The sequence below is a fragment of the Brassica napus genome, chromosome A9 (assembly GCF_020379485.1).
Source record: "Brassica napus cultivar Da-Ae chromosome A9, Da-Ae, whole genome shotgun sequence".
Lineage (NCBI taxonomy): Eukaryota > Viridiplantae > Streptophyta > Magnoliopsida > Brassicales > Brassicaceae > Brassica > Brassica napus.
In genome coordinates this window covers 8153387-8179730 of record NC_063442.1, presented here as the reverse complement: position 1 = coordinate 8179730, position 26344 = coordinate 8153387, and the positions used below count along the sequence as shown (strand labels likewise).

At 37.4% G+C, this 26344-nt stretch overlaps 1 protein-coding gene, 1 long non-coding RNA gene and 1 pseudogene across 2 annotated transcripts; 1 reads left to right on the top strand and 2 right to left on the bottom strand.

Annotated features, from left to right (window-relative positions):
- Positions 1-12415: 12415 nt before the first annotated feature.
- Positions 12416-15385, bottom strand: LOC106378277 (mitogen-activated protein kinase kinase kinase 7-like). The gene is made up of 3 exons (XM_013818434.3): positions 14819-15385; positions 12701-14686; positions 12416-12617 (listed from the first exon to the last, which is right to left on the bottom strand). The coding sequence occupies exons 2-3, from the start codon at positions 14652-14654 to the stop codon at positions 12427-12429; spliced, it is 2145 nt and encodes a 714-aa protein (XP_013673888.2). The 5' UTR covers positions 14655-14686; positions 14819-15385; the 3' UTR covers positions 12416-12426.
- Positions 15386-20463: 5078 nt separating this feature from the next.
- Positions 20464-22037, bottom strand: LOC106364077 (annotated as a pseudogene).
- Positions 22038-22154: 117 nt separating this feature from the next.
- LOC125577813 lies at positions 22155-25678 on the top strand. Its single transcript, XR_007316207.1, has 3 exons — positions 22155-24408; positions 24600-25125; positions 25238-25678. It is a non-coding gene; the product is annotated as an uncharacterized LOC125577813 (long non-coding RNA).
- Positions 25679-26344: the final 666 nt, after the last annotated feature.

Sequence of the window (26344 nt, the reverse complement as noted above, 5' to 3'; positions counted from 1 at the left end):
TTCCGTAGTGGTTATTTGCAGATTGTATATAAACTGAGAGCTATACAGTTGGAGTGTTTGGTGAAGAATGAAACGCGTAGCGAAGTAAATTGTCTATGTTTGAGACTTCAACTGCACACGGTCTCTTCATATGTCATACGTTACAATTAATAGCCTCTCTATATGTTTTATTTATATTTAATATCTAGAAATTTTGAATATAAGGTCGTTAGTATTTCTATGTGGCTATGTCCAAAACCAACGATGATATACGACACTTTCTTTATATAGCATGAATCACTTCTTTTTAGCTTTGTCTTCCCGGAAAACTTATTTTGTTTTTATTTATGTTATATTCACCGAAAACTTGTGCGAGAAGAAATAACTAAAACAATACTCTTCATCGTATCAAACATCTCAATTAGTATTAACAAAATTGTTTTCTGCTTATACGATTCAAACATTTCTATAAACTAACTTTCTATTTTGTTCTAAATTAACCCAACACAGAAACATGCACAACCAAGTTTATAATAACGCCATATTTTGTCAGCATTTTTCATTTCATCTTTTAGAAACTATAAACAAATCAAGTTTATAAGGTTCCGGTAAGTATTTCAACGTCTAAACGTTACGACCATTTACAAAAAAAAAAAGAATATCACATGCATTATCGTTTAGAAATTAATGTGAAAATATACCCGTTACGTAATGCGAGGTTCATGGCAGTCTCACATGCAGAATCTGGAGACAATGCAACTATGTATATAATATATGTATTAATATGAACAATATAACATTTTCTTAGTACCTTCAAATATTTTTTAGAGAAATTAGGCTCTATATGCATACAATAACTCGAAATTAGCTAAATGCCCACGACACTGTTGAACTTTAATTCTTAATCCCCATTTGATTCCTACTAATCTATGACTCTAAATGGGAGCATACATGATATTGCGTCAGATGAAATAATGACTCTACGATCGTACTCTACCTATACATATGGTGAGAGAATTTTTTTTATTTTTTATTAGAATTTTGTAGCAGGTGAAGAATCCATTGACGAGAGAATTAACACAAAAACTTTTTGTAGAGAGAACAATTTCATAGAACCATCGTCACGATCTTTGATTTCTTCCTATACCTTTAATGATAAATATCTAGACAACGATAATCTATGGCGGTGATTGATTCTGCTGCAACTGCTTGTGCCCAGTTCTTCTACCTCCTCTGTAGCATGGAAATCTCCTAAGCTCCTTGTTGTTAGGTATCTAAATTTCAGTTCTCCTTTAATAATTGTTTCTAACTTTCCTTCACAATCGAAGCTTTTTCAAATTCCAAATCATAATTGTAGCTCTAATCAGAGGTCACACGAGCCGCTGCATCCGAATAAAATGGCCAGATCTCGTGGGTGTCTTGCATGAGTTGAACGGTGAGAGTCCGCTACCGATCTTCCTCTCCTACAGTGCCATCTTCGTCTCAGTTTTTTTATCACCTGATGTTAGATGCATTATCTTAGTCATTTGGTTGACTTTTACGTTAGCTTAAATTATATTAGTTATCTGATGACAAGATTTGTTAGATGTTAGGTTCTGTTATTAAATCATATCTAGTTACATTGTTAATGGTCGCTTAGCATGGTGTTAGGTGCTACAACCGATGTATATCTAGTTACATTCTTTTATGGTCGCTTAGCATGGTGTTAGGCGCTACAACCGATGTTAGATGTAAAACGCATTGTTAGAGGTTATTATATGGTATTGCCGGTTTACTGTTAGCCCTCATGAGATTCTATTGAGTACATGGAGTATGTGTTAAATTTTTGAACTTGTCCTAGAGAACAATATTTACATTATGTTGGAACAACAATCAGATTAACATACAAAAATTATGTTACTTATTAAACCAAAAAGATAGATAATATAATTGATATATTATCTATCTTTTGGCTTAAAGGTTAATGGTTTTGTTAAATGTGAGTGACTGACCAATGTTTATCTTATATATGAAGAGTTATTGTTAGATGATACTTGGTTTGTTACATGCTACAAATTAAGTTACCATTAACTGATAAAAGTTTGGTTAAAATATACAGATGATATTTCTAACACCGATAAACAATACAGATTAGTGTCAGCTAACAAAATGTTTTACCGCTAAATCATAGTGTTATACTTTGGTTTTGCACCCGATAACTACAATGTTAACCGTTATAGTATATTTTATATATAACACAATATATTAGTTGCTACATTAAAACTTATCAATTTGATAAAAGTAAAATACGAAAGTGGATATTACGATTTAATCTTCTAAATCTGTCTCCTTCTTCTTCAACACAAATCTTTTTTACCAGTTTGTGCTTTATAGCCTCCATAAACATCATTGCTTTTCTCTTCTTCTTTTTTGAATCTAAAATTACATATGAAAAATAGAAGGAGAATCGTTAGTCGACCGAAGAGTATATATACATAAATTTATTAAACAATAAAAAATGATCCTTTGTGAAAAATATCAATACGCAAAGGATAAAGGAATAGAAAAAAATTTGTAGACGAAGAGTTGAGAAAGAGGAAGAAGATGATTGTGATGTTTTACGGCAATGAAAAAGTAATATATTAAAAACATAAAAATATGGTTTAGAATCAGTGTGCTGGCACACCTAGAGATGAATAGAGACGTAAGCTAAATCTAATGAAATCGTAGACAGAAGGGTATTATGGGAACAATACTGCCAAAATTCTACAGTGAATTGGGGTTTTATGGCTCTTAGGGCATTTACTTAATATTGGCTCATAAAAGGTATATACAGCCAATTATCTCTATTTTTTATACTGTCAATAATTTTGTTCAGAGATTTTTTAGTTTACAGACCTATAAGTTTAAGAATTTTTTTTTTTGCTTCAAAATCATTAAAATTTTCATTTTTACATAAACATTTAATGTCGTTTGACATTTGAAACCAATAACATAATGCATTATTTTTATTGATTTTTTTTATGTAACTAAGATAAATTATATAAAAAAGTATTTTCTTAATATATATGTAATAATCTAAACATAAGTTAAAATAAAACAGAACAAGTCTTTAACTAGCCAACAACGAATTAGGAGGGCGAGCTGTCGTATCCCAAAATCATGACCCACTTCAAATCTTTCTTAACATTATGATCGGTAATATGATCGGATCCAATAGTTCTAGAAACTTTTTATTGGTTTGTAAATGTCGTTTTGAGTTTGTGCACACAGATTAAAAAAACAATTAATTTTATATATTTTCTATATAATTACTTAAACATCTAATAATATTTTAATCAATAAAAAAATAAATTGCTGAATAATAATAATAAATTTTGCATTGAAAGTCAAAAACAACATATTTTGTAACAGAAAATTTATGTTTACAACGACACTTAATATAAAATGGAGGAAGTAGTAAATACAAACAATGTTTAAATTTTAGTAATAATTTAGAGAAAATATCGGACTAAATTTTAGATCCTGTTATATACGAAAACTAATAAATAATATTGGAGATTCATTATAATAATAATAGTAATAATATTGGATCCTAATCCTATGCAGCCTATCATGTGTATGTATGCATATATTTGGTTAATGGATAATCAATGAATTAGGTTATTGATTGTTACCATTCTTAGTCGTACCCAATACCATCACGCAAACCTTAACCATTTCACCAAATTTTAGCAAAAAAAAAAAATCCTTGACCATTTAATTAAGACTTATTCTTAGGTCCACCCCCTAGGGTGAACCTCTAGGTTCACCAACCAATAGGATTCTTTTATTTTATATTCGATATCTTTTAAAAAAGGAAACAAAATATTGTCAAATTATATTATGTTTTTAAAATTAAAAAGTAAAAAAAAAATAGTAATAATTACAAAAAAAAAATATTTTACGTCGTCAGCATAACATTAAACCCTAAACCCTAAATTCTAATCCCTAAACCCTTAATCCTAAACCCTAAACCCTTGGATAAACCCTAAACTCTAGGATAAATCCAAAACTCTAAATCAAAATCACTATACACTAAAACATTCAAGCGTTTAGGGTTTTAGTGTTTTTTATTTAGAGTTTAGGATTTATCTAAGGGTTTAGGGTTTACCCAATGGTTTAGGGTTTACCCAAGGGTTTAGGATTTATCCAAGGGTTTAGGATTTACCCAAGGGTTTAGGGTTTATCCAAGGGTTTAGGGTTTAGGATTTAGGGTTTAGGGATTAGGATTTAGGTTTTAGTATTTTGTTGAGAACATCAAAAATATTTTTTTTTTAATTCTTTTTTCTGTAACTATTATTTTTTTTTATTTTAAAAACATAATATAATTTGAGAATATTTGGTTTCCTTTTTTAAATGATATCGAATTTGAAATAATGAAATCCTATTGGTTGGTGAACCTAGAGGTTCACCTTAGGGAGTGAACCCAAGAATGACTCTTAAGGTGAACCTCTAGGTTCACCAACCAATAGGATTTCATTATTTCAAATTCGATATCTTTTAAAAAAGGAAACCAAATATTCTCAAATTATATTATGTTTTTAAAATAAAAAAAGATAATAGTTACAGAAAAAAGAATTAAAAAAAAAAATATTTTTGATGTTTTCAACAAAATACTAAACCCTAAATCCTAATCCCTAAACCCTAAATCCTAAACCCTAAACCCTTGGATAAACCCTAAACCCTTGGGTAAATCCTAAACCCTTGGATAAATCCTAAACCCTTGGGTAAACCCTAAACCATTGGGTAAACCCTAAACCCTTGGATAAATCCTAAACTCTAAATAAAAAACACTAAAACCCTAAACGCTTGAATGTTTTAGTGTATAGTGATTTTGATTTAGAGTTTTGGATTTATCCTAGAGTTTAGGGTTTATCCAAGGGTTTAGGGTTTAGGATTAAGGGTTTAGGGATTAGAATTTAGGGATTAGGGTTTAATGTTATGCTGACGACGTAAAATATTTTTTTTCGTAATTATTACTATTTTTTTTTACTTTTTAATTTTAAAAACATAATATAATTTGGGCCCATACACCCCCCCCCCCCCCATATTCAGCAAACCTTAACCAGTTAATTAATACGGGAGATTTTAAGCCACGTTCAATAATACGGAGATCGGTGCATGTCATCACGCGGGTCGCGGAGCTCGACTACTTTTTTTTTTGACTCTACTAATAATAACTACTTGTTTATAACTCTTTTGGGCCCAAACCCTATGATGTATATTTATTCAGCCTCGTGGTCCTCACTCGTCCCTTAGTTTAAGCGACGTGACTCTAATTTTTTTTGACTAAACTCGAACATACTCGCTTAAACAATAGTCTTAATCATGTAGAATTGCGCTGTTATATATCATTTCTTATAAATACATAAATCTGAAACATAGAAGGAACAAGCTGGCCACGTCTTCGTTACTATATAGGCATTATATATCTAATTATTTATTTACATGCAACGTGTTTTCTTTCTAGTTTTTTATATTCTTCATATTAAACTATTTTTTTTCTTATTATACAGCTGAAAATTAAAAAACAAAAAAGAAGAGTCAAAACTCTAATAGGTTGATAGAATCCTAAACCGATCAGCTTAAAAGAGATAAAGCGTGTAAATAGTCGTTGTAGATGAAGAACTTTTATGAGAAAATCGGTTTCAAACAAAAAAGTATGTATTGCTTTGTGTTAATTATTAAAACACCATTACTCTCCGGAAGAGCTCTACATTTTATTCGAAGTCGAAACTCATTCAAAAAAATATCAAAAGAATATCACTGGATACACGATGTAGTTATTTCTAAGAAAGTGGAACTTGAGAAAAATCATACAGATGATAATAAAGCTGATATGATAAAAAAAATTATTGATGAGAGAAAATTTTGAGATATACTGAAAGCTAGCCATAATGATTGTTTTCTCCACCTAATCAGATGGGGAGTTTGTTGGGTTCCTACCAGTGCTGGCCCATTGAATGTGAGGTCCAGAAACTAAAAAAAAATTGAGGGCCGTGATAGTAAGTATATTATCAATGTTCAAAATATTTTGATGGGGTGGAGATTTGAAGTCATCACCTATAGACTATACACACCATGACTACTACTAAGCTACGGATAATTTATTGTCAATTTACGGCCGGTAAAACATATATATTATTTTGGGCCGGAAGCTGGAGCTTCCTATGCTTGGTATCAGGGCCGCTACTGGTTCCTACTAGTGGAGGATATCCAATAGATTTGGTTGGAGAGAACCAAACTTTGTTTAAACAAATGATATTAGTTATGAGATTAATATTAAGCCTTGGAGATTAGTAAGACACTATATAATTTTTAAAAGTTTAATTTGTACGGTTAAAGTTGACATTAGACAAAAAAATACTCAAAAAGACTAATTAGACAAAAGAGGAAAATGAGAAAAAGAGGCAGAATTTGTTTGAGTTTGTCAAGGCATGTTTTGGAGGGTCAAACGGATTCTGATCTAAATGATATTTTGTGGGAACCTTAGTCACTCAACGATTTAGTTGTTCACCTAGAGGATTTGAATTTCAACTATTGGATTTTATATTATCTAGATCTTAGCGAAGTTGATTGTCACAGTTCTCCAATAATGCTATTTTGAGTGTGGTATATCCGACGGTAAAATCTTCTCTAACTGAGTTAAAATTATTGAAATTTGACAAAAGTATTGTTAACTTGTTCATCTTGGATTTGTACGGTGGGTTTAGTGTCTGGCTTGTTGTAATCCTTGTGAACTGAGGTCGTTTTATTACTGCCGGTTTTTGCTCTCTTGTTATTGCTCTCTTGTTATTGCAGTATTTTGTATTGGAGATAACTATCTGTAGCTGAATCTCTGCTCTATTTAAGGGTGTTGAACATGGAGGATATTGTTGTACTCATACACATTTATTTAGTAGATTTATGATTGGACAATGGTCCCGTACGTTTTAATTACATCAAGTAGGTTTCTTACGTAAAATGTGCTTATCTCGTTTAATTATTGCTCATTGTATATCCTGATATCGTCAAAGTCTTTCCTCACAGGTTAACCAAGTCAGGAGAACGCAAACATGCGCAAGTTCAAGAAACTTTACTGAATTATATTAAACTTGCTTGATTTATAAAGATAACAATGATGCCAATATATAGGCTACAAGAGAACGATCTAGGTCTTTGAGCTAACAGCTGTAAAGCTAAAGCAGCTAGCCAGCGCAGCATATTGACAGAAGAGCAAATGAATTGTGAATCGGGAGCTGTGAGGTTGACTCCGTACTGAGCCTCTCTGTTACAGAAGGCGACAAGACTTGATCTTGTTGAGAAGATGACCGTTGATGAAGGTGGACTCTCTCGCTCGTATTGGGCTGGGCCTTGACTCGCATAGATCCACTAACATCCCCCCTCAAACTTTGCGTGGGATTCACTTCAACGCCAAGTTTGCTTCGAAGATGTTCAAAAGCTTTCCGTGGCAAAGGCTTTGTGAAGATATCAGCTACCTGCTTCTCAGCCGGAATGTGCCTTGTTTCAATCAATCCTAGAGCCACTTGTTCTCTAGTGTAGTGCCAATCTCGCGCAAAATGTTTTGATTTTTTGTGGAGAGCTGGATTAGTTGTCAGGTACACAGCCGATAGATTATCACACAGCATTAAGGTAGCTTGGTCTTGAGGAATGTGTAGATCACGCAAAAGCTGAGAAATCCATGTTACTTCCTGAGCTGTCTCTGCCAAGGCCCTATACTCAGCTTCCGTAGAAGAACGTGACACTGTATCCTGCCTCTTAGCCGACCACGACACCAGATTAGACCCAAGAATCGTACAAAAACCCGTAGTCGATCTCTTCGTTTCTTCACAACCTCCCCAGTCACTATCACAGTATGCCATAAGAGACAAGTCTTCACACTTCTTGATGTGTAAACCATACTCCATTGTGCCCTTCAGATATCGGAGTATGCGTTTTAACAATGCAAAGTCTGTCATTGTAGGAGCATGCATTCTTTGACATACCAAATTGACTGCATACTGAATATCAGGGCGCGTGATGGTGAGATACTGAAGCTTACCCGCAAGGCTGCGAAAGTATGTTGGTTCAGGGAAGAGACTCGTATCTTGTGCTTCAATACGTTGAGGCAGAGGAGTGGGCATTGGGTTACAATCTGACATAGCCGCTGTGTGCAGTATCTCCTTTATATACGCCTTTTGATGAAGCATAAGACCTGCTTGACTTGTCTCCATTTCAATACCCAGGAAATAAGAAGGCCTTCCCATGTCTTTCATTGAGAACCGAGTAGATAGAGATTCAACTAACTCTTGAAGCAGACTCTCTGAACTTCCAGTTAGTAGAATGTCATCCACATATAACAGTAACACCATGAAGCTGTTGTTTCTGTTGTACGTAAACAGAGAAGGATCAGACATACTACACACAAAGCCAAAATCAATCAGATAGTTGCTGAAAGTATCAAACCACGCTCTTGGTGCTTGTTTGAGTCCATACAACGCTTTGGTGAGTTTACACACATAGTCTGGTTTCTCTGGATCCACAAACCCAGCAGGTTGATGCATATATACCGGCTCTTGTAGCTCCCCATGAAGAAAAGCACTCGATACATCTAACTGCTTGATTATCCAACTTCTGGCTGTAGCTATATTTAACATCAACCGTATGGTAGCTGTCCTGACTACCGGACTGAATGTTTCCAAATAGTCTAGTCCTTCTTCTTGAGCACATCCCTTAGCCACCAGTCTTGATCTCAGCTTCTTGACTGTACCATCAGGGTTCAGTTTTACCGTGTGAACCCATCTGTTACTTAGAATGTTCATATCTTCAGTCGGTGGCACCAAAGACCAAGTGTTCAACATGTGAATGATACGCATTTCTTGAGAAACAGCATCATTCCACCCTGGGTGCTTCATTGCCTCCGCTATATTCTTCGGTATTGCTACTGAATACTTAGGAGCAAGCAGAGCATATTTGGTATTTGGTTTATGTATCCCCGCTTTAGCTCTTGTCTGCATTGGATGAGCATTCCCCACTGGAGCAGGTTCTACTTCTGGAGGAGCATTCTCCACTGGAGCAGGTTCTACTTCTGGAGGCACTTGGTTCTGGTTATTATTGACTTCTTGATCCATAACAGCTGGTACATTCAACGGAGGAGCAGTTTGAGCCTGTGGTGCTGGAAACACCTGAGACATCCTTGGTGCCTTTACTTCTTCTCCCATTGATTTTGTCATCAACTGCCAGGCCTTTAGTAGTGATGTATCATAGCGAGGTACCAACTGCTTATACTGCTCTCTAAACGGATACAACTCTTCATCAAAGATAGCATGCCTTGTGATATAGACTTTCCCTGTTGGAGGAAAGAGACATCGATATCCCTTATGCATACTGCTATATCCTACAAACACACACTGCAGAGACTTAGGATCAAACTTGTGGTCTTGTCTATCTCTCAAGCATGGGTAACACGCTGATCCAAAGGCTCTCAATGCTTTATAACTCGGTTTCATTTTGAATAAAGCTTCAAATGGACTCTTGTTGTCTAACGCTTGTGATGGCAGAATGTTACTTATGTAACTAGCCGTGGCGAAGGCTTCAACCCACAAGTGTAGAGGTAGATGACTCTGAAACATCATAGACAGTCCCAACTCAGTGAAGTGCCGATGTCTTCTTTCAGCAAGACCGTTTTGCTCAGGAGTGTAGGGGCATGACACTCGATGCAGAATACCATTTTCTTGTAGCATTGTCCTCATCTGAGTGTTTACAAACTCTCCACCACCATCAGACTGGAACACTTTTATTTTAGTATCAAATTGTGTCTCCACCAACTTCTTAAACGCCACAAAGATTTGAAAAAACTCTGATTTATTTTTCAACGGATATAACCAAGAGAAGCGAGTACAATCATCCACTAACACTGCGTAATAACGAAACCCTTGGCTAGATAAAACAGGAGAAGGCCCCCAAAGGTCACAATGAATCCTTTCTAATGGTTGAGAAACATGAGAATGTGACTGAAAAAACTGCAATTTATGACTTTTCCCCATCTGGCAAGGCTGACAAATGTGGTTTGTTCTGCTCTTATTTATATTTATTTCCTTGCTGCTCTGAAGTTGTTGAAGAACTCTGAAGTTTGCATGACCTAGTCTGAGATGCCAGAGATCTTCAGAAGCTGCAACTTGACGATCTGAGAAGTAAGCTGCAAACTCTTCATTCTTCAACATATACAACCCCTTATTTCGAGTTCCCTTTGCCACCACTTTCTCCTTAAGGAGATCAATGATACATACACTGTTAGCATCAAAAAATACTCCACAGGGGTACTCTTCACACAGTTTTGATACTGACAATAGTGACTTCTGAATATTAGGACATACGAGAACTTCATTTAGCGTTATATTACCTGAAGTAGAGGACAAAGTGGTTGAGCCAACATGGGTTATGGGTAGATAAGCTCCATCTCCCACCATAACCGCATCTGTGCCTTCATAGGGATGAACTTCTTGTAGGTTCGTAGAGGACGAAGTGATGTGAGCAGTTGCTCCAGAGTCAGGATACCACTCTCTATCGTCTGATACACGCAACGAGTTGAACGCAGCTGTGGCTGACTGATAGTTGTTGTCAAACCTGTTGTAGCACTTCAACGCCGTGTGACCAACTCTACCACAGATTTGACATGTAGGTCTCTCTCCCTGCGTGTTGTTCCCACCAGACTGATGCTGAGGAAACCCTCGACCCCGACTCGTATAGCCTCCACGTCCTCTGTACTTTCCTGATCTGCCTCTTCCTTTGTAGTTGGGGTTGTAACCCGGACCCACGTTCTGAGAGTTAAACGCCATGTGAGTGTTAACAGCAGGAGTATCTTCATATGACTTCAACTTCAGATCAAATCCTTGAACTTCAGACACCACATCATTAAACGTTGGAGCCGGGAACTTCGTCAAGGAACTTTGGATCACCGTCGTGATGGGATCAAACTCACGTCCAAGACCGTTGAGAAACCCAAAAATCTTCATGGATTCATCAATCGGTTTCCCAATAGCACTCAGTGCATCACAGATTGCCTTGAACTCCCGACAGTAGCTCGCTACCGGCTTGTCTTTTTTCACCAAAAGCTGAAGACTTCTTCTCAACGAGAAAACTCTCTCGAGACTGAGCTCTTGTTGAAGTTGTCCGCCAATGAGATCCACACATCACGCGACGTAGACAGTGTGTGAACCGACCCCAGAACTTCTTCAGACAGCGTACCGAACAACCAAGATCTGATCAACTGATCAGTGCAGAACCACGCTTCGAACAAAGGATTGGGCTCTTCGACGTTCTCCATGCCGTGAAGCACCACTCGAGTCGCCGGAGGAGACACCACTGCACCATTGACAAACCCCAACAACTTCTGACTCGACAAGAGGGACTCAAACTGGGTTTTCCACAGTAGGTAGTTGCTGTCATTGAGCTTGAGTGTTACACAGCTCAAGACATGAACTTTACTGGGAAAGGGATATGGGTTCACCGGATCTGCCATACCTGTTAAGGTTAAATGGCTCTGATACCATGCGCAAGTTCAAGAAACTTTACTGAATTATATTAAACTTGCTTGATTTACAAAGATAACAATGATGCCAATATATAGGCTACAAGAGAACGATCTAGGTCTTTGAGCTAACAGCTGTAAAGCTAAAGCAGCTAGCCAGCGCAGCATATTGACAGAAGAGCAAATGAATTGTGAATCGGGAGCTGTGAGGTTGACTCCGTACTGAGCCTCTCTGTTACAGAAGGCGACAAGACTTGATCTTGTTGAGAAGATGACCGTTGATGAAGGTGGACTCTCTCGCTCGTATTGGGCTGGGCCTTGACTCGCATAGATCCACTAACAAAACATACATTCCACTGGGCATGTTTCCCAACAGAATGGTATCATAAGAATTAGCTCGTAATAGTTTGCATGTGCGATATTACCCAACACTCCGCTACAACTTCAGCCAAATGAGTATTCTCGTGAACTTCACAACATGATAATAATGCTCCCAACATTTTGAGTGCATGTCTATAAAGAGCAGAGCAAACCCTTATATCCAGTTCAAGTCCTAGTCGAATAACATAACTATATGCATTTCTTGTCCGTAGAGAGAATTCAATAAACCAGCACAAGACCCTAATGCAATGGCAACAAGATCAAAATCTGGCTTCCTACTACTTATTCTCAGCTCACTAAACAGATACAAATCGTCTAACGCATAGAATCTTACAAGCTGCGTCACGAAATAAGGATCACGCGCGACTAAACAAAGCCCATTGATGATCAAACGTAATTGCGTCTTCGATGACATACAGTCGGAAAAAAATCAAATATCAGAAGCTAGAAATCAACAAGGGGAAGTATCTAACGAACGAATTGAAACTAGTTAAATTTACACACATAAAAATGACAAGAAGTGTGGGTTTCAAAAGCTAAGTTAGCTCAGAGTCCGAAGCAGGACCAGAGAGATGTCTGCGTCTTCCATGGCCTAAAGGACTCATAGGACTCAAAGGCAATCTTGTATCCTTCCTTGCTTTGCTGTTTCTTCCGAACGGACTTAACGGCAATGTCACGTTTGGTGCTGGTCTTGGCTTTACTGGCGATGATCCTGTTGACCGTAAACCTATACAACATTTGAAAAAAATAATAATAATTATTATGATCAGATAACTAATATCAGTTTTACTTTTATAAAATGTATCTAACCTGTGCTTGAGTTTCTTCTGAGTTTGGCCATGTCACCACTTTTCTTTAGAGCTGATGAGATCTTTTTCGTGGGAGCCTCTGAGTAAACTGATCTTGTATCCGACTCTGAGTATTCCGATATTGCATCTAAGCACAATGACTTTGTATACTTCGGCGTTGTTGGTGGATCTGAAACGCTTTCTGATGCAGACTCACCTCCTGTGTCCGAACTCTCTTCTTTGTTCAAGTTTGGACTCATCTTCTCCTTCTCTGCGACCCTGTACGAGTAAAGCTGGAACGGTATTTGCATCACGGACTCCGCGTGAGACCCTGTCTCTATTGAGAACTTTCTCAAGAATCTTGCTTCCAAGTCCCAACAATCAACAAGCGGAGTTTGGATTTGAATGTGACCCTGATCCGGATTCACAACTAAGAACTTCTTTATGTATCGTAGTATCCGGCAAATGGAAGAGAAAGTGGGACGCTGGCTAGGTTCTGAGTGCCAACACCGTTTGATAAGACTAACAAGGTATTTAGGGGAAGGGAATGGGAAGAGAGGTCTATCTCCCCTTCTTATGTTCTTACCCATCTCATCTCCTTGTAGATGACTATCTTCAAATGGTACTTTACCGGTTATAAGCTCAAAACACACCATTGCAAAGCTATACACATCAGCTTTATGAGTAAACTTTGATCTCGGAACTGTTATACCTTTGAGATCTTGTTCCATCTCTGTTAGAACCTCAGGTGCATACCATATCACAGGAGCAGGTGTGGTTGGTCTAGAGGAAGCTCGAGTAAAAGTTTTGACCGAGTTCAAACCGAAACCGGATATCTTGGCGTGGAAGTAACCTTCGGTGTGACTTCTCTCTTTCAAAAGAATATTCATTGGATTCAAGTCTCCATGGAAGATCTCATTTGAATGAAGATACTCCATGCCTCGCGCGATCTGAAGCATTATATCAATCACAACGGGAACAGAGAAGAGATATCTTCTTCTAGGTCCACAATTCTCCTTCATGTAGCTTTTCAAATCTTTGTGCATTAACTCCATTACCAGAGAACATTCTTTCTTCTCTTCGTCATAGAATCCACATAGGTACTGAAGTATATTCGAGTGACATAGCGATAACAGAGAAGATATCTCCGCATCCAAAGGCTCAAGATCTCCGAAAAAATGTCTCAGCACGAAAGAATCACCTAACCATTGAATCTCCTTGTACTGGCCACCACCGCCTAGTCTCCTCCTCACTTGGTAATCTTTGGAGCCAACGAGTATCGAACTCGGGAAGAGCCTACCGTTAAACTGTTCCAAACCGGTTAGTTTCTTCAACAGAAAGTCAGCTAAACGCTTCTCGGTCTTCCCAATCTCATCGCTCTTGGACTTTCTCTTCTCTTGTAACGCCTCCACTAGATTCCATCTGTCCTCTCTCCATGAATGCTCAAAGCGGCTACAAATATCCTTGGGAATCAGATACTGTTTCCCAAACCTCCACTGAAACAGCTTAGGATCATTCCACTCTCTATCGTACTTTCTAGAGAAGACAACTCTCCTTCTGTCCATCTCAGAAGGGTCGAGACCAGAGATCTCTCCAGCTGTCTCTATCGCCTCGATCACGGCGGGAAAGTAACAGAACAAGTTGTGTATGTGAAACTCAACACAATCTTTGTTCTGATGAAAGTTGATTACTTTGCCCCACCAATCTTTATTAGACATGCAATTTCTAACGTACATTTCACCTTCTTTAAACACTCTGTAGAGCTCTCTCAAAGGCTGTTCAAGGGCTCTCCATTTGGAATGCTTCTCTTCGAGCTTCAAGTTTTGTCTGATATCTTCCGCTACGGTGCTGAACGCCAAACTGAAAATCTCTAACAACAAACAGCATTGTCTTTGGTTGATCAAGATATCGTCTTGTAACACCATAAGCGCGTTTAAGCTTCCAAGAACCTCGCCGATTTGCCTAAATTGCTCCATCAAAGGCTTGTAAATGGTGGAACTAAGGTTGTCTGGCAAAGTAAGGAAAAGAAAAATCAAATCAAAATCAGAGGAAAATTCAATTATATTAAAACTGTTGAATGATTTTACAATGGAGGAAAAAGAAAAAGAAAATTAAAAAAAAACAGAATCAAGAGAAAGACCTGTAATGAAGATCCTTGTTCTTCAAGGATCGTTGAGTTCTGTTTGGATTATTTGAAATCACATACTCGAGTAATTGATTCCGAGCAAAACATAAACGATCTCCAACCTAGATCTTACCTATATAACTTTGAATCAGAAGAAGTTTCAAAAAGAAAAGAAAAAAAAAAGTAAATTAGTTTCCCTTTTATCTCTTTAGGGTTTGCTGCTTTCTTCTGAAAGTCCCTAGAAAAAAAATCTCCTCGAAGGTTTTCGCTGTCTCAATGTAACGGTTTTGAAGAGAAAGCAGAAAAATGTTTTCTCCAGAAAATCTTTTTATTAATTGCAAAAAAGAAAACATTGGAACAGGCTTGATTTGGTTTGTGTTTGTGTTTTGCCGTTGTCCGCACTCTCTGGGAGCCATTTATGTTCCCGCGACTTCGTCGTAACTATTTATTAAATAAATGTAAATTTTAACAAGAAAAAAATATTGTAATCAATTTAGAGTTTGAACCACAAAGGAGGGAAAATAATAATATGAAATTCGTCCACATGGTCCTCTGTTTTTCTTTTTCAGAACTTCAACTCTTAGGATCTAAATGGCAATATGTGAGAATTGAGGAACAATTGCGGTGCGTAATAGTTAATATTGGTTTATATAGCTTTTACATTGTAATCGGTTTAGTTAGTTTCACTTATCACACCCGGTTTGTTCCGGTTAACTGATTCTATCAAGTGTATATACTGACTCATTTGTCACAACGTTAATACTAACAGAAAAGTATTTCTATTTTGGCTTCTTCTTCCTCTCTCATGAACGTCCTTTTCTCCATGTTTGCTTGAAGAAGAATCCATATTTTCTGTTCATTTGTTTCACTAAAATGGTATCAGAGCGTTGAGCTCAGCTCAACATCGTTTTCTCCTCACGATTTGGGTTCGATCGAGCTTAGTTTTGGGTTTTCTCCCTCGGTTCTCTGTTCGTTCGAGCTTTGTCGTTTTCTGGGTTTTCTTTTCCGATCATCGATTCTGTCGCGATGGTGGTCAACCTTCGTCGCAGTCGTCGTTCTGGTCGTTTTACACGTGCTGGTAGCTCGAATCATCCTCCTGGTGGCTCCGCTTCTCCTGCTGAAGCCGTTGCAGCCACATCTCTCGGAGATTCGTTCGCTCTCTCCGCCGTGATGAACCCCGACAACGTTCACTCTCCGCTGTTCCTTCATCATGCGGATCATCCAGGCTTGCAGATCGTTTCCGTACAGCTGGATGGATCCAACTACACTCAGTGGTGCTCTGCCATGAAGATCGCTCTTGACGCGAAGAACAAGATCTCATTCGTTGATGGATCTTTGCCTCGTCCTGACTTAGGTAATCCTCTGTTCAGAATATGGTCTCGCTGTAACAGCATGGTCAAGTCATGGTTGCTTAACTCTGTCACCAAACAGATCTATGGTAGTATCTTAACGTTTGCTGATGCCACTGAGATTTGGGATGATTTGCACAATCGTTTTCACAAGACAAACCTTCCCCGAACCTTTCAACTGATACAACAAATCCAAGACCTTCGCCAAGGTTCTATGGATCTCTCTAGCTACTACACAACCCTCAAAACCCTTTGGGACAATCTCGATGGTGCTGAACCCTCAGAGATGTGCTTGTGTTGTAACACATTCAACTGTGTCAGTCAACGTTCTGCTAAGGTAAAGGTTGAGAGGGGACGAATCATAAAGTTCTTATCTGGCTTGAATGAGAAGTATTCTATCATTCGCAGTCAGATAATCATGAAGAAGCCCCTCCCTGATCTTGCTGAGATTTGCAACATCCTTGATCAAGATGACAGTCAACGTCAGTTTAGCTCTGTGATCACTCCTACCGCGTTTCTTGTTAGCCATGACTCCTCTCAGTCTTCCGTACTGACCTCGTCTGCTAACACACCGGCTCCTAGTGATCAAAGCAACCCCTCATCTGGTGTGTTGAATGCCTTTCACAAGAAGTCTACTGCAATTTGTTCTTACTGTGGTAACACCGGTCATGTCATCGATCGTTGCTACAAATTGCACGGCTACCCTGTTGGTTGGAAGAAAGGCAAACCCGGCTATGATAAACCCAAGTCTACTGCAGTGGCTGCTAACGTTTCTGTTCAGTCTTCTCCTGTCTCTGGCTTGGATAATCTTGTTGGTCAGTTGAATAAGGACCAGATTCAGAACTTCATTGCTTACTTCAGCTCTCAGCTACAGACTAAACCGTCTGATTCAGCTTCTGTCTCTGCAGTCCAACAACATGATCCTTCTGGTATCTCATTTTCTTCCTCCACTTTTCGTTTTGTTGGTCTTTTGAGCTACGCTAATTGTGTCACTGATCAGCAAACGTGGATAATTGATTCCGGTGCCACACATCATGTTTCTCATGATCGTAGTGCATTTACTTCTCTTGATACATCTGTTCATCCTCTTGTGAATCTTCCTAATGGTTCAACAATCAAAGTTGGTGGTGTGGGCAGTATAACACTTACTCAGACCCTGACCCTGCAGCATGTTCTCTTTATACCGGAATTTCGTTTGAATCTCTTGAGTATCAGTAGTTTAACGTCAGATCTTGGTGCTCGCGTGATCTTTGATGCTGGATGTTTTGAAATACAGGATCCTTCCAAGGGGTCGATGATTGGCAAAGGTAGACGGACAGCGAACTTGTACGTTCTGGATCTTGAAGATCATGGATCTGTTGCTTCGGATACGTCTATTTTTCATTCAAATGCTGTTGTTGATGCTTCTGTTTGGCACCAACGTTTTGGTCATACTTCTTTTAAAAGACTAGAGCTTCTCCATGATGTACTTGGATTTTCGAAAGCTAAGAATAAATTAAGGACCTTTACATTGTGATATCTGTCATCGAGCTAAACAAAAGAAGTTAACGTACACATTGAATCCTAAGCTTTGCTCCCATCCTTTTGATCTACTTCACATCGACGTTTGGGGTCCATTTTCTGAGCCAACACAAGAGGGTTACCGTTATTTCCTCACAATAGTCGATGACCACACACGAGTTACCTGGATTTATTTACTCAAACTGAAGAGCGACGTCCTTACCGTGTTTCCAGACTTCATCACAATGGTTGAAACTCAATATTCAACTCGAGTTAAGTCAGTACGTTCAGACAATGCGCCTGAACTACGCTTTGAAGCTCTGTATAAAGCCAAAGGCATCGTCTCTTATCACTCTTGTGCAGAAACTCCGGAACAGAACTCCGTTGTTGAGAGAAAACACCAGCACATACTCAACGTAGCTCGTGCACTGATGTTTCAGTCTGGGATTCCATTAAATATGTGGGGTGATTGTGTTCTTACTTCGGTCTTTATCATCAATCGAACACCTTCTCCAGTAATCTCCAACAAGACGCCTTATGAGATGCTTACTAACAAGCTTCCAGATTACTCCAATCTAAAGACATTTGGCTGTCTCTGTTACGTAAGTACCTCTCCTAAGCAGCGCCATAAATTTCAAGATAGAGCTCGTGCTTGTGTGTTCCTTGGATACCCTTCAGGATACAAGGGTTATAAGTTGCTTGATCTACAGACCAACAACGTCTTTATATCTCGAAATGTGGTATTTCATGAGACATTGTTCCCATATCTTCAATCTTCTACGCCTACTGGTTATGAAGAGTTCTTCCCACAGATATTTACTCCTATAGAGTCCTCTGAGCCTGCATCCTGCTCTACTCCTCCTGTTATACCTCAACCTATCAATGTTCCCACCAAGCGGATCTCTAAACCACCACGTCATCTTCAGGATTACCATTGTTCCTCTGCAGTTTCTTCAACAGAACATCCCATCTCTAATGTAATCTCCTATGCTGCTCTCTCGGACACTTACATGATCTTCATTAATGCTCTCAATAGCATACCTGAGCCTTCTTCTTATGCTCAAGCCCGCAAGATCAAGGAATGGTGTGACGCTATGGGTATTGAGATAACGGCTCTTGAAGATAATAAGACATGGATTGTATGTTCTTTGCCAGCAGGGAAGACAGCAGTGGGTTGTAAGTGGGTTTTCAAAATCAAGCTTAATGCTGATGGAACACTTGAAAGGTATAAAGCACGCCTCGTTGCTAAAGGATACACTCAACAAGAAGGCTTGGACTACGTTGAAACTTTCTCCCCTGTGGCCAAGTTAGCCACTGTGAAACTTCTTATAGCTGTTGCAGCTGCAAAAGGATGGTCTCTTTCTCAACTAGACATATCGAATGCCTTTCTCAATGGCGATCTAGAAGAAGAAATATATATGACTCTCCCACCTGGATACTCTCCAAGACAGGGGGAATCTTTCCCACCAAACGCAGTCTGCAAACTCAAGAAGTCTCTTTATGGACTCAAACAAGCATCTCGCCAGTGGTTCTTAAAATTCTCTGCTGCTTTACATGAGTTAGGATTCAAGACTTCTTATGGTGATCACACCCTTTTCATCAAGAACTCTGGTAATGTTTACATGGCTATATTAGTCTATGTTGATGATATTATAATTGCCAGTAGTTGTGATCATGCCACGACCCTTTTAAAGAAAGCTCTTGAAACTTCTTTTAAACTCAGAGACTTGGGGACACTTCGATATTTCTTGGGGCTTGAAATTGCTCGCTCATCTGCTGGGATTACTTTATGTCAGCGGAAATATATTTTGGATCTTTTGACTGAGACAGGATTACTCGGTTGCAAACCTGCCTCTATTCCCATGGATCCTAGTGTTAAATTGTCTACAGAAGATGGAGTTTTACTTGAAAATCCTGAGGTGTATCGTCGACTGATAGGAAAGCTTCTGTATCTGACATTTACTCGTCCTGATATAACATTTGCAGTACATCAGTTATGTCAGTTCACAGCTCTTCCTCGTGCTCCTCACCTTCACGCAGCGTACAAAGTTCTCCATTACTTGAAAGGAACGGTTGGTCAAGGTCTCTTCTATTCTTCTACCTCTGATCTACGTCTCTCTTCGTTTGCTGATGCTTCTTGGAGCTCTTGTCCTGACACTCGTCACAGCGTTTCTGGACTGTGTATGTTTGTTGGCTCTGCTCTTATTGCTTGGAAGTCAAACAAACAAGATACAGTCTCATGCTCATCTGCGGAATCAGAGTACCGAGCTATGTCTGAAGCTGTTCGCGAAGTGATATGGTTTCGTAACCTCCTTGAGGATCTCTGGATTGATCACTCAGGTCCTACTCCCCTCTACTGTGACAACACTGCAGCAATACACATCGCCAACAACGCCGTCTTTCATGAACGGACAAAACACGTTGAGCGTGATTGCCACATTGTACGCGAGCGAGTTGTCTCAGGAATGATCAAAACTCTTCATGTGCGTTCGGAGAATCAGCTTGCTGATATCCTAACTAAACCTCTATATCCAAACCCTTTCCGGCATATCTTAAGCAAGATGGAGTTTATCAATATCTATGCTCCATCTTGAGGGGGAATATTGGTTTATATAGCTTTTACATTGTAATCGGTTTAGTTAGTTTCACTTATCACACCCGGTTTGTTCCGGTTAACTGATTCTATCAAGTGTATATAGTGACTCATTTGTCACAACGTTAATACTAACAGAAAAGTATTTCTATTTTGGCTTCTTCTTCCTCTCTCATGAACGTCCTTTTCTCCATGTTTGCTTGAAGAAGAATCCATATTTTCTGTTCATTTGTTTCACTAAAAGTTAATGTAGAAATTTTTGTTACATGATGCGGTGCGGGACGACTGGATACAGCCTCTATTGAACTGTTTTCTATGAGTTTTTTTTGGACTAAGATCCGCATAATCTTTATGGCTGAAATCCATAGCATATAATGTAATATGGTAGGTTTGAATATTCTTTACATAATTATTTTAAAATTTTCCCTTCACGTTGACCCTATTGGCCTTTGACTCAGCTGCAGTTCTCTGCTTTCATCCATGATTCCATATCAACCCTCTCGTAGTCAGAACGAAACGGGAACCAAACATAATTGGTTCGTTCCTTTTTCATGTGAATCATGTTCAGTTTCTGTGTGTTTACGTTGTACAAACAAAGACGATCCCAGCTTGACAGCGTTACCATGTCGTTGCTTGTAGTCCACAACACGTTTTCTCCTATCCCCACCCCTTTAATATCTTTCACTTTTACCCACGACTTTTCAAAACTGCTCTTTAAAACCCATAACCGGTTTAATCCCTCTCCGGAAGTCATCCACCAACGGCTAACACCTAGCTTCCCTTCGTATCTGACCAACCTTGGAGAAACGCCAAAGTTTGGAGTTTTAAAGAAAGACCAAGTTTCAGTTTTGAGACAGAACCGAATCACATTGTCGTCCCGTGATAACCAGTGCAAGAATCTAGAAGCATGAACCGGCTTTGAAGGAATAAGACCGTCTTTTCTTGGTAGACGCAAATTCTTTATCCTCTTCCACGAAAACGAATCGGAATCGAAAACTTCACTGACGAAAGTTCTATGATTCCGATTCAGTATACCCGGTAAGCTAGAAAGCCTGAGTATTTTAAAACGGAAAGGGTTCAGTCGGTTTACCGCTAAACCAAATGACCCAGCGAAAGTCTGCATTGTTGGGTTCGGTATGATCTGATACTATTTTGTGGTTGGTTTGCAGACTATGTACTCAGTCACACTTGGTCCTGTTTCATTAACACAGAGCAAAATCCCATGACTTGCATCACAAGCTTCAATCTTTACTTTTCCGGGTGGTAGAAAATCGATTGAGACTCCGTTGTTCTGAGAACCTGTCTTCTCATAGACAAAGCTGGTTTGATAGTTGTCTCCTCCTCCATTGTATTGCGCAAAGTAGCCGGAAATAGAATTGGTTCGATCGCGATTGAGGTTGAGAAACCAAGACTCGTAGCTTCTCTTGTTGCACTCTTTGTTAAGAAGCCTTGATTTTTCAATATCCGAAGCCGGAAAACGAGAGAGAATCTCTAGGATCATGTCTTGATTTATCACCGGAGAATTCATGATCCTCTCTGTGAAAAGAGATGAGAAATAATGAAAAGAATCAGTATCGGTTGACAATCACGAAGTGTTCATGTATGTACATTTTTCTTTAAGGAAAAGGAAAAGTAGCAATATTACCTTCCTATTAGGTATCCCAAAGCAAACAAAATAGCAAAAAGAAACGTACACAAAAGTCTCGTTCTGTCTGACTGTCTTCTTTTCCCTTTTTGTATGATTATTTTGTTAGTATCTATACTATTATATAGAATGAAAGTAGTCCTAAAAAATCTAATTATGAAAAGTTGTTGCACCTATTTATTAACTACTAGGGTCGGCCCGCGCTTCGCGCGGGGTATCGTCTTTGTTCTTATGTGAGATGACTATTTAGTTGAGGTTAAAGATCTGAAATAATCTGTATAAGTGATACAGTGCATTGTAGGACAATTTAGATATATAAAGTCATATTAGTTTAAGTGTTATAGTTACGGAAAGATACATGCTAAAGATCAATATCTAAAGATTATACGTTTAGTCTTTTAACTTTGGAGCGTCTTTTAACTTTGGAGTATTCAAACCCTTTTGAGCATGTTAAGCTCCGTTTACAACATTGAAAATATTGACCATGCACTTTGATTCTAGGAGTACATAAAAGAAAAACTGAGTTAGTATTAAAAGTAATAAAAACACCAAACAATTTATAAAGAGACTTTATTGAATCATTTAGCATACGAAACAATATATTCCTTAGTTACAATACCTATAAGAACCTTCCCATAGAAATCGAAATAGTTTGAAGGGTTAACATGTTCTTTCTCAGCAACCTTGACACATTGTTATATTGACTCATCATCAAAACACAAAACACATAAAAAAGTGAGTGAATTCAATCAAAATCATACCAAGTGTTTGGCCTCTATGGCCGGAACCTTAGCCTTTATGTATCTCATGCCATGCGTTTGTTGTAATGGTTTTCGATATACTTCTTAGTTGCAGCATATTTCTCCATTGTTGAATTCAAAATCAACTCTTCATCCTCTACAGCCTCTGACGTTGGAGATGGCATAATATTTGCTACCACCTGCTCTCCGTGATCCGTTTCACAATTCTACTTTTTTTGTCTCCTAAAAACATTAAAAAATGTTGCTATTTATTTTCCATTGGATTTATTTTTGTTGCAGCCATCGACGGAACGCCAAGATATCATCTCTACTTTCTTAGTCTTTCCTTTTCGCAGGTGGTTTAAATTTGCTGATGAATTTGTAATTTCGGCTTACTCATGGTATTTATTTTAGGTCAAACTTTAAACTTTGTAATTTTTATGTTTTTTTAAATTATTAGATTTTATGATTTGTTCAAATAAATGACTTTTATATGTACAACATGTTAAAACAGATTTTTAGTATAACTTGAAATTAAATAATATTTATTTACCAAAATATAATAAATTAGCCTTGAAAATATGTACATGTAAATATAATACTACTCCCAAATTTAGTAATACTATTAGTTTTAATAAATTATGTTCCTTTGCTTATGATATATAGTAGGGGTGCGCATTTTACCTGATACTTGAACCCGTATCCGAACCCGACCCGAAAAACCCTAACCGAAATCCGAACCGATATAGCTAAATGCCTGAATGGGTATTAATTAAGGAGAGATTGGATATCCGAACTCGAACGGATAATATCTAAACCCGAATGGATATCTGAAAATAACCGAACATATGTATACTTGCCCTTATATTTCTTGTTTACATCTTTCGTTTTATTTAAAATATTTATATTAATGTTACACATACTTTAAGATCATATAATTACAAAAAAAAATTATTTGTCACTCAGTTAAATCCATATCAAGTTATTTGTTTCATGTATTAACAAAAGTTACCTTTAAAATTTTAAAACAATAGCCAAATTAATGTTTATTTATTTTTGAAATGATTTCCAAATTTATCAATCATTCAATCCATTAAAAAATTAAAAAATCATTTAACTGAAATCTCTGTATTTTTAAATAGAATAAACCTAAAAATGAATTTTTTTTTTTTTTCAAAATCTCAATATCCGAACCGAATCCAAAATAACTGAATCCGAACTAAAATACCTGAACACGATCTTAAGTATAGAAATACCAGAACAGGTTTAATACTCGTATACAGAAATATCCGACCCAAACCCGAACGGTTATCCGACAAATAATCTTTTGCATTTTTTTATGTACACTTACTGTTTAAAAGTAAAAACATTTATATTTATTTCAAACTTATTAATATCATTAAATTATGAAACTAATATGAAAATTATTTGACATATATATGGATGATGATGATTTATTAACGAAGGAGAAAAAGACGGTCTCCATGTTTTAATTTCATTCTCGACTTTCCATGTGGGGAAGAAACTTTATAATTTTATACAAAAATCTCTCCTCAGACCCAAAATGCTAATCTCTTTTGGCTTCTTCTTCAGTCTTCCCAGATTCTCTGTAGAAGAGGATCTATGAATCCATCTCCTCCCCCTATCTAAGCTCTTCTTCTTCTTCTTTTCCATCGGTTACTCTGTTTCAGAAGATTTTTTTGACTGAAGGCATTCACTCTGTTTCAGAAGCTTCCAGAAGCATCAATGGCCGAGAGTTTATCTGTTTATACGAAAAGGTTATCTCTTTGTACCACTCTCATCTAATCTTTCGTGATTTAAGCTTCTAGGTTGCTCTGCATGTTAGTTTTATCATTGGAATCAACCTTCAAAAAAATCTTCTCTTTTTTCTTCATAAGATTTAAAGTTATGGTTTTAAAGCTCTGAAGGTTTACTTATATTCTCAGGCTTTAATGTTTGATGTAAACAGGACAGTGCAGAAATTGTTGTAAAAAAACCAAAGCGATCACATCTATTCTTAAAGATGATAGTTTTGGTGTTTGCAATGGTCTGTTCTCTACATTTGCTCAGTCTGCTTAAACCAGTTTACTGTCCAAACCTCACAACTTGTTCAAACTCGTATCACTACTCGGATTCATTACCCAAAGCTAGAGACTTTCAATAGGTAAGTAACTCTTCTTGTTTCTTTGTTATGTTTGTTTATTCACTTCTAACTTTGAAACTGATCTGAATGTGGGCACAATCCGGTGAGGTTCTTTGCGATACTATCAATACAGAGATAAGGAAGCGGTTGGTTTGATATCCCTCCACCGATTCGTTACCCCGTGCTTGAAAATATGACGACCACAAATCAGTTAAATGGAGAAGCTCCACTGCTTGTGTAGGTGGAAGCTCAAGCAACAACCGGAAACCTCGGTGTTATCGGGAGTTAGCATCGTTATTTGCCGAAATTGCCGCCGCGGAGATGAAACGATTCAAGAGAAACCCACGAATAGGTTAGCCATAACACAGTGAATTAGTATGATGATTTAAGATATAAGAAGTGAAGATGAGTTCAAGAAGAGAAATACTCACATCTATTTATACTGTTTACACACCGCCTTTCAGATCTAAGCAAAGCATTGATGACGAATCGTGGAGGAGAGTCAATAGGATTTAACACGAAGCCATTAATCAAACCGTTGCAGGTCGGGAGAAGAATCGAAAAAGTCACCCTAGCCGTCGCACGAAGAGGAGCGATGAATTTTGTTTTCTCGCTGCAGTCGTATTAGGGATAGACGGAGCTTATTATCGTTGGGCCGGAAACACTTCTAATCTCAAAGCCCATGAACACACTAAAGAACAAAACCGAGAATGCTGAAGTTTAATGAAATGATGCGGTTTGTCTTATGGACACGCGTCAAGTCTATAACAAAAGACTTTCCACGTGGACAATGCGGGAGAGACTCAAACAATTCTTTATATAATTAGATTTATTATATCATGGTGCTACCTTTATTTTCTCTAACCATACAGTAGTCTAAATAATTGATTCTTTTGTTATGTTGAGATTTGTTTTTATCATGATGAGATTTCGTATACCTTTAACCAATTATAACCAATCGACACAATTACCATATAAATTCAGTACTATACTACTAAAATGGAAGGAATCCTAAAAAAAAAATCTACTTATAAAAAATTGTTACACCTATTCATTAACTATTTATTATATTATGGTGCTATCTTTATTTTCTCTAACCATACAGTAGTCTAGATAATTGATTCTTTGTTATGTTGAGATTTGTTTTTATCATGCTGAGATTTCGTATACCTTTAACCAATTATAACCAATAGACACAATCTGTACTATTATTTGATAAGTGAATTTTCTTATTTGTCACATTATCTATGATTTTAGGACTGAGTTATTAGTTTAAATAAATAATTTTAATTAAACAAAAATTATAATATAATTAATTATTTATCTGATTACAAAGTAATATTATAAAATCATCTCAAAACAATAAATAGAAAACATTTTTGAAAATAAAAAAATATTTTTTATACTAAAACTACTATTTTAATATCTATATTAGAAAAAAACAACTTGTCTCTATTTTAAAATGAAAAATAGAGAGTGACTATAGCTTATTTTTCCCTCTATTATAGCATTTAGAATTAAATATAAGAATAGATAACAAAGGTTCTTATCTTATACATTTTATATTAATG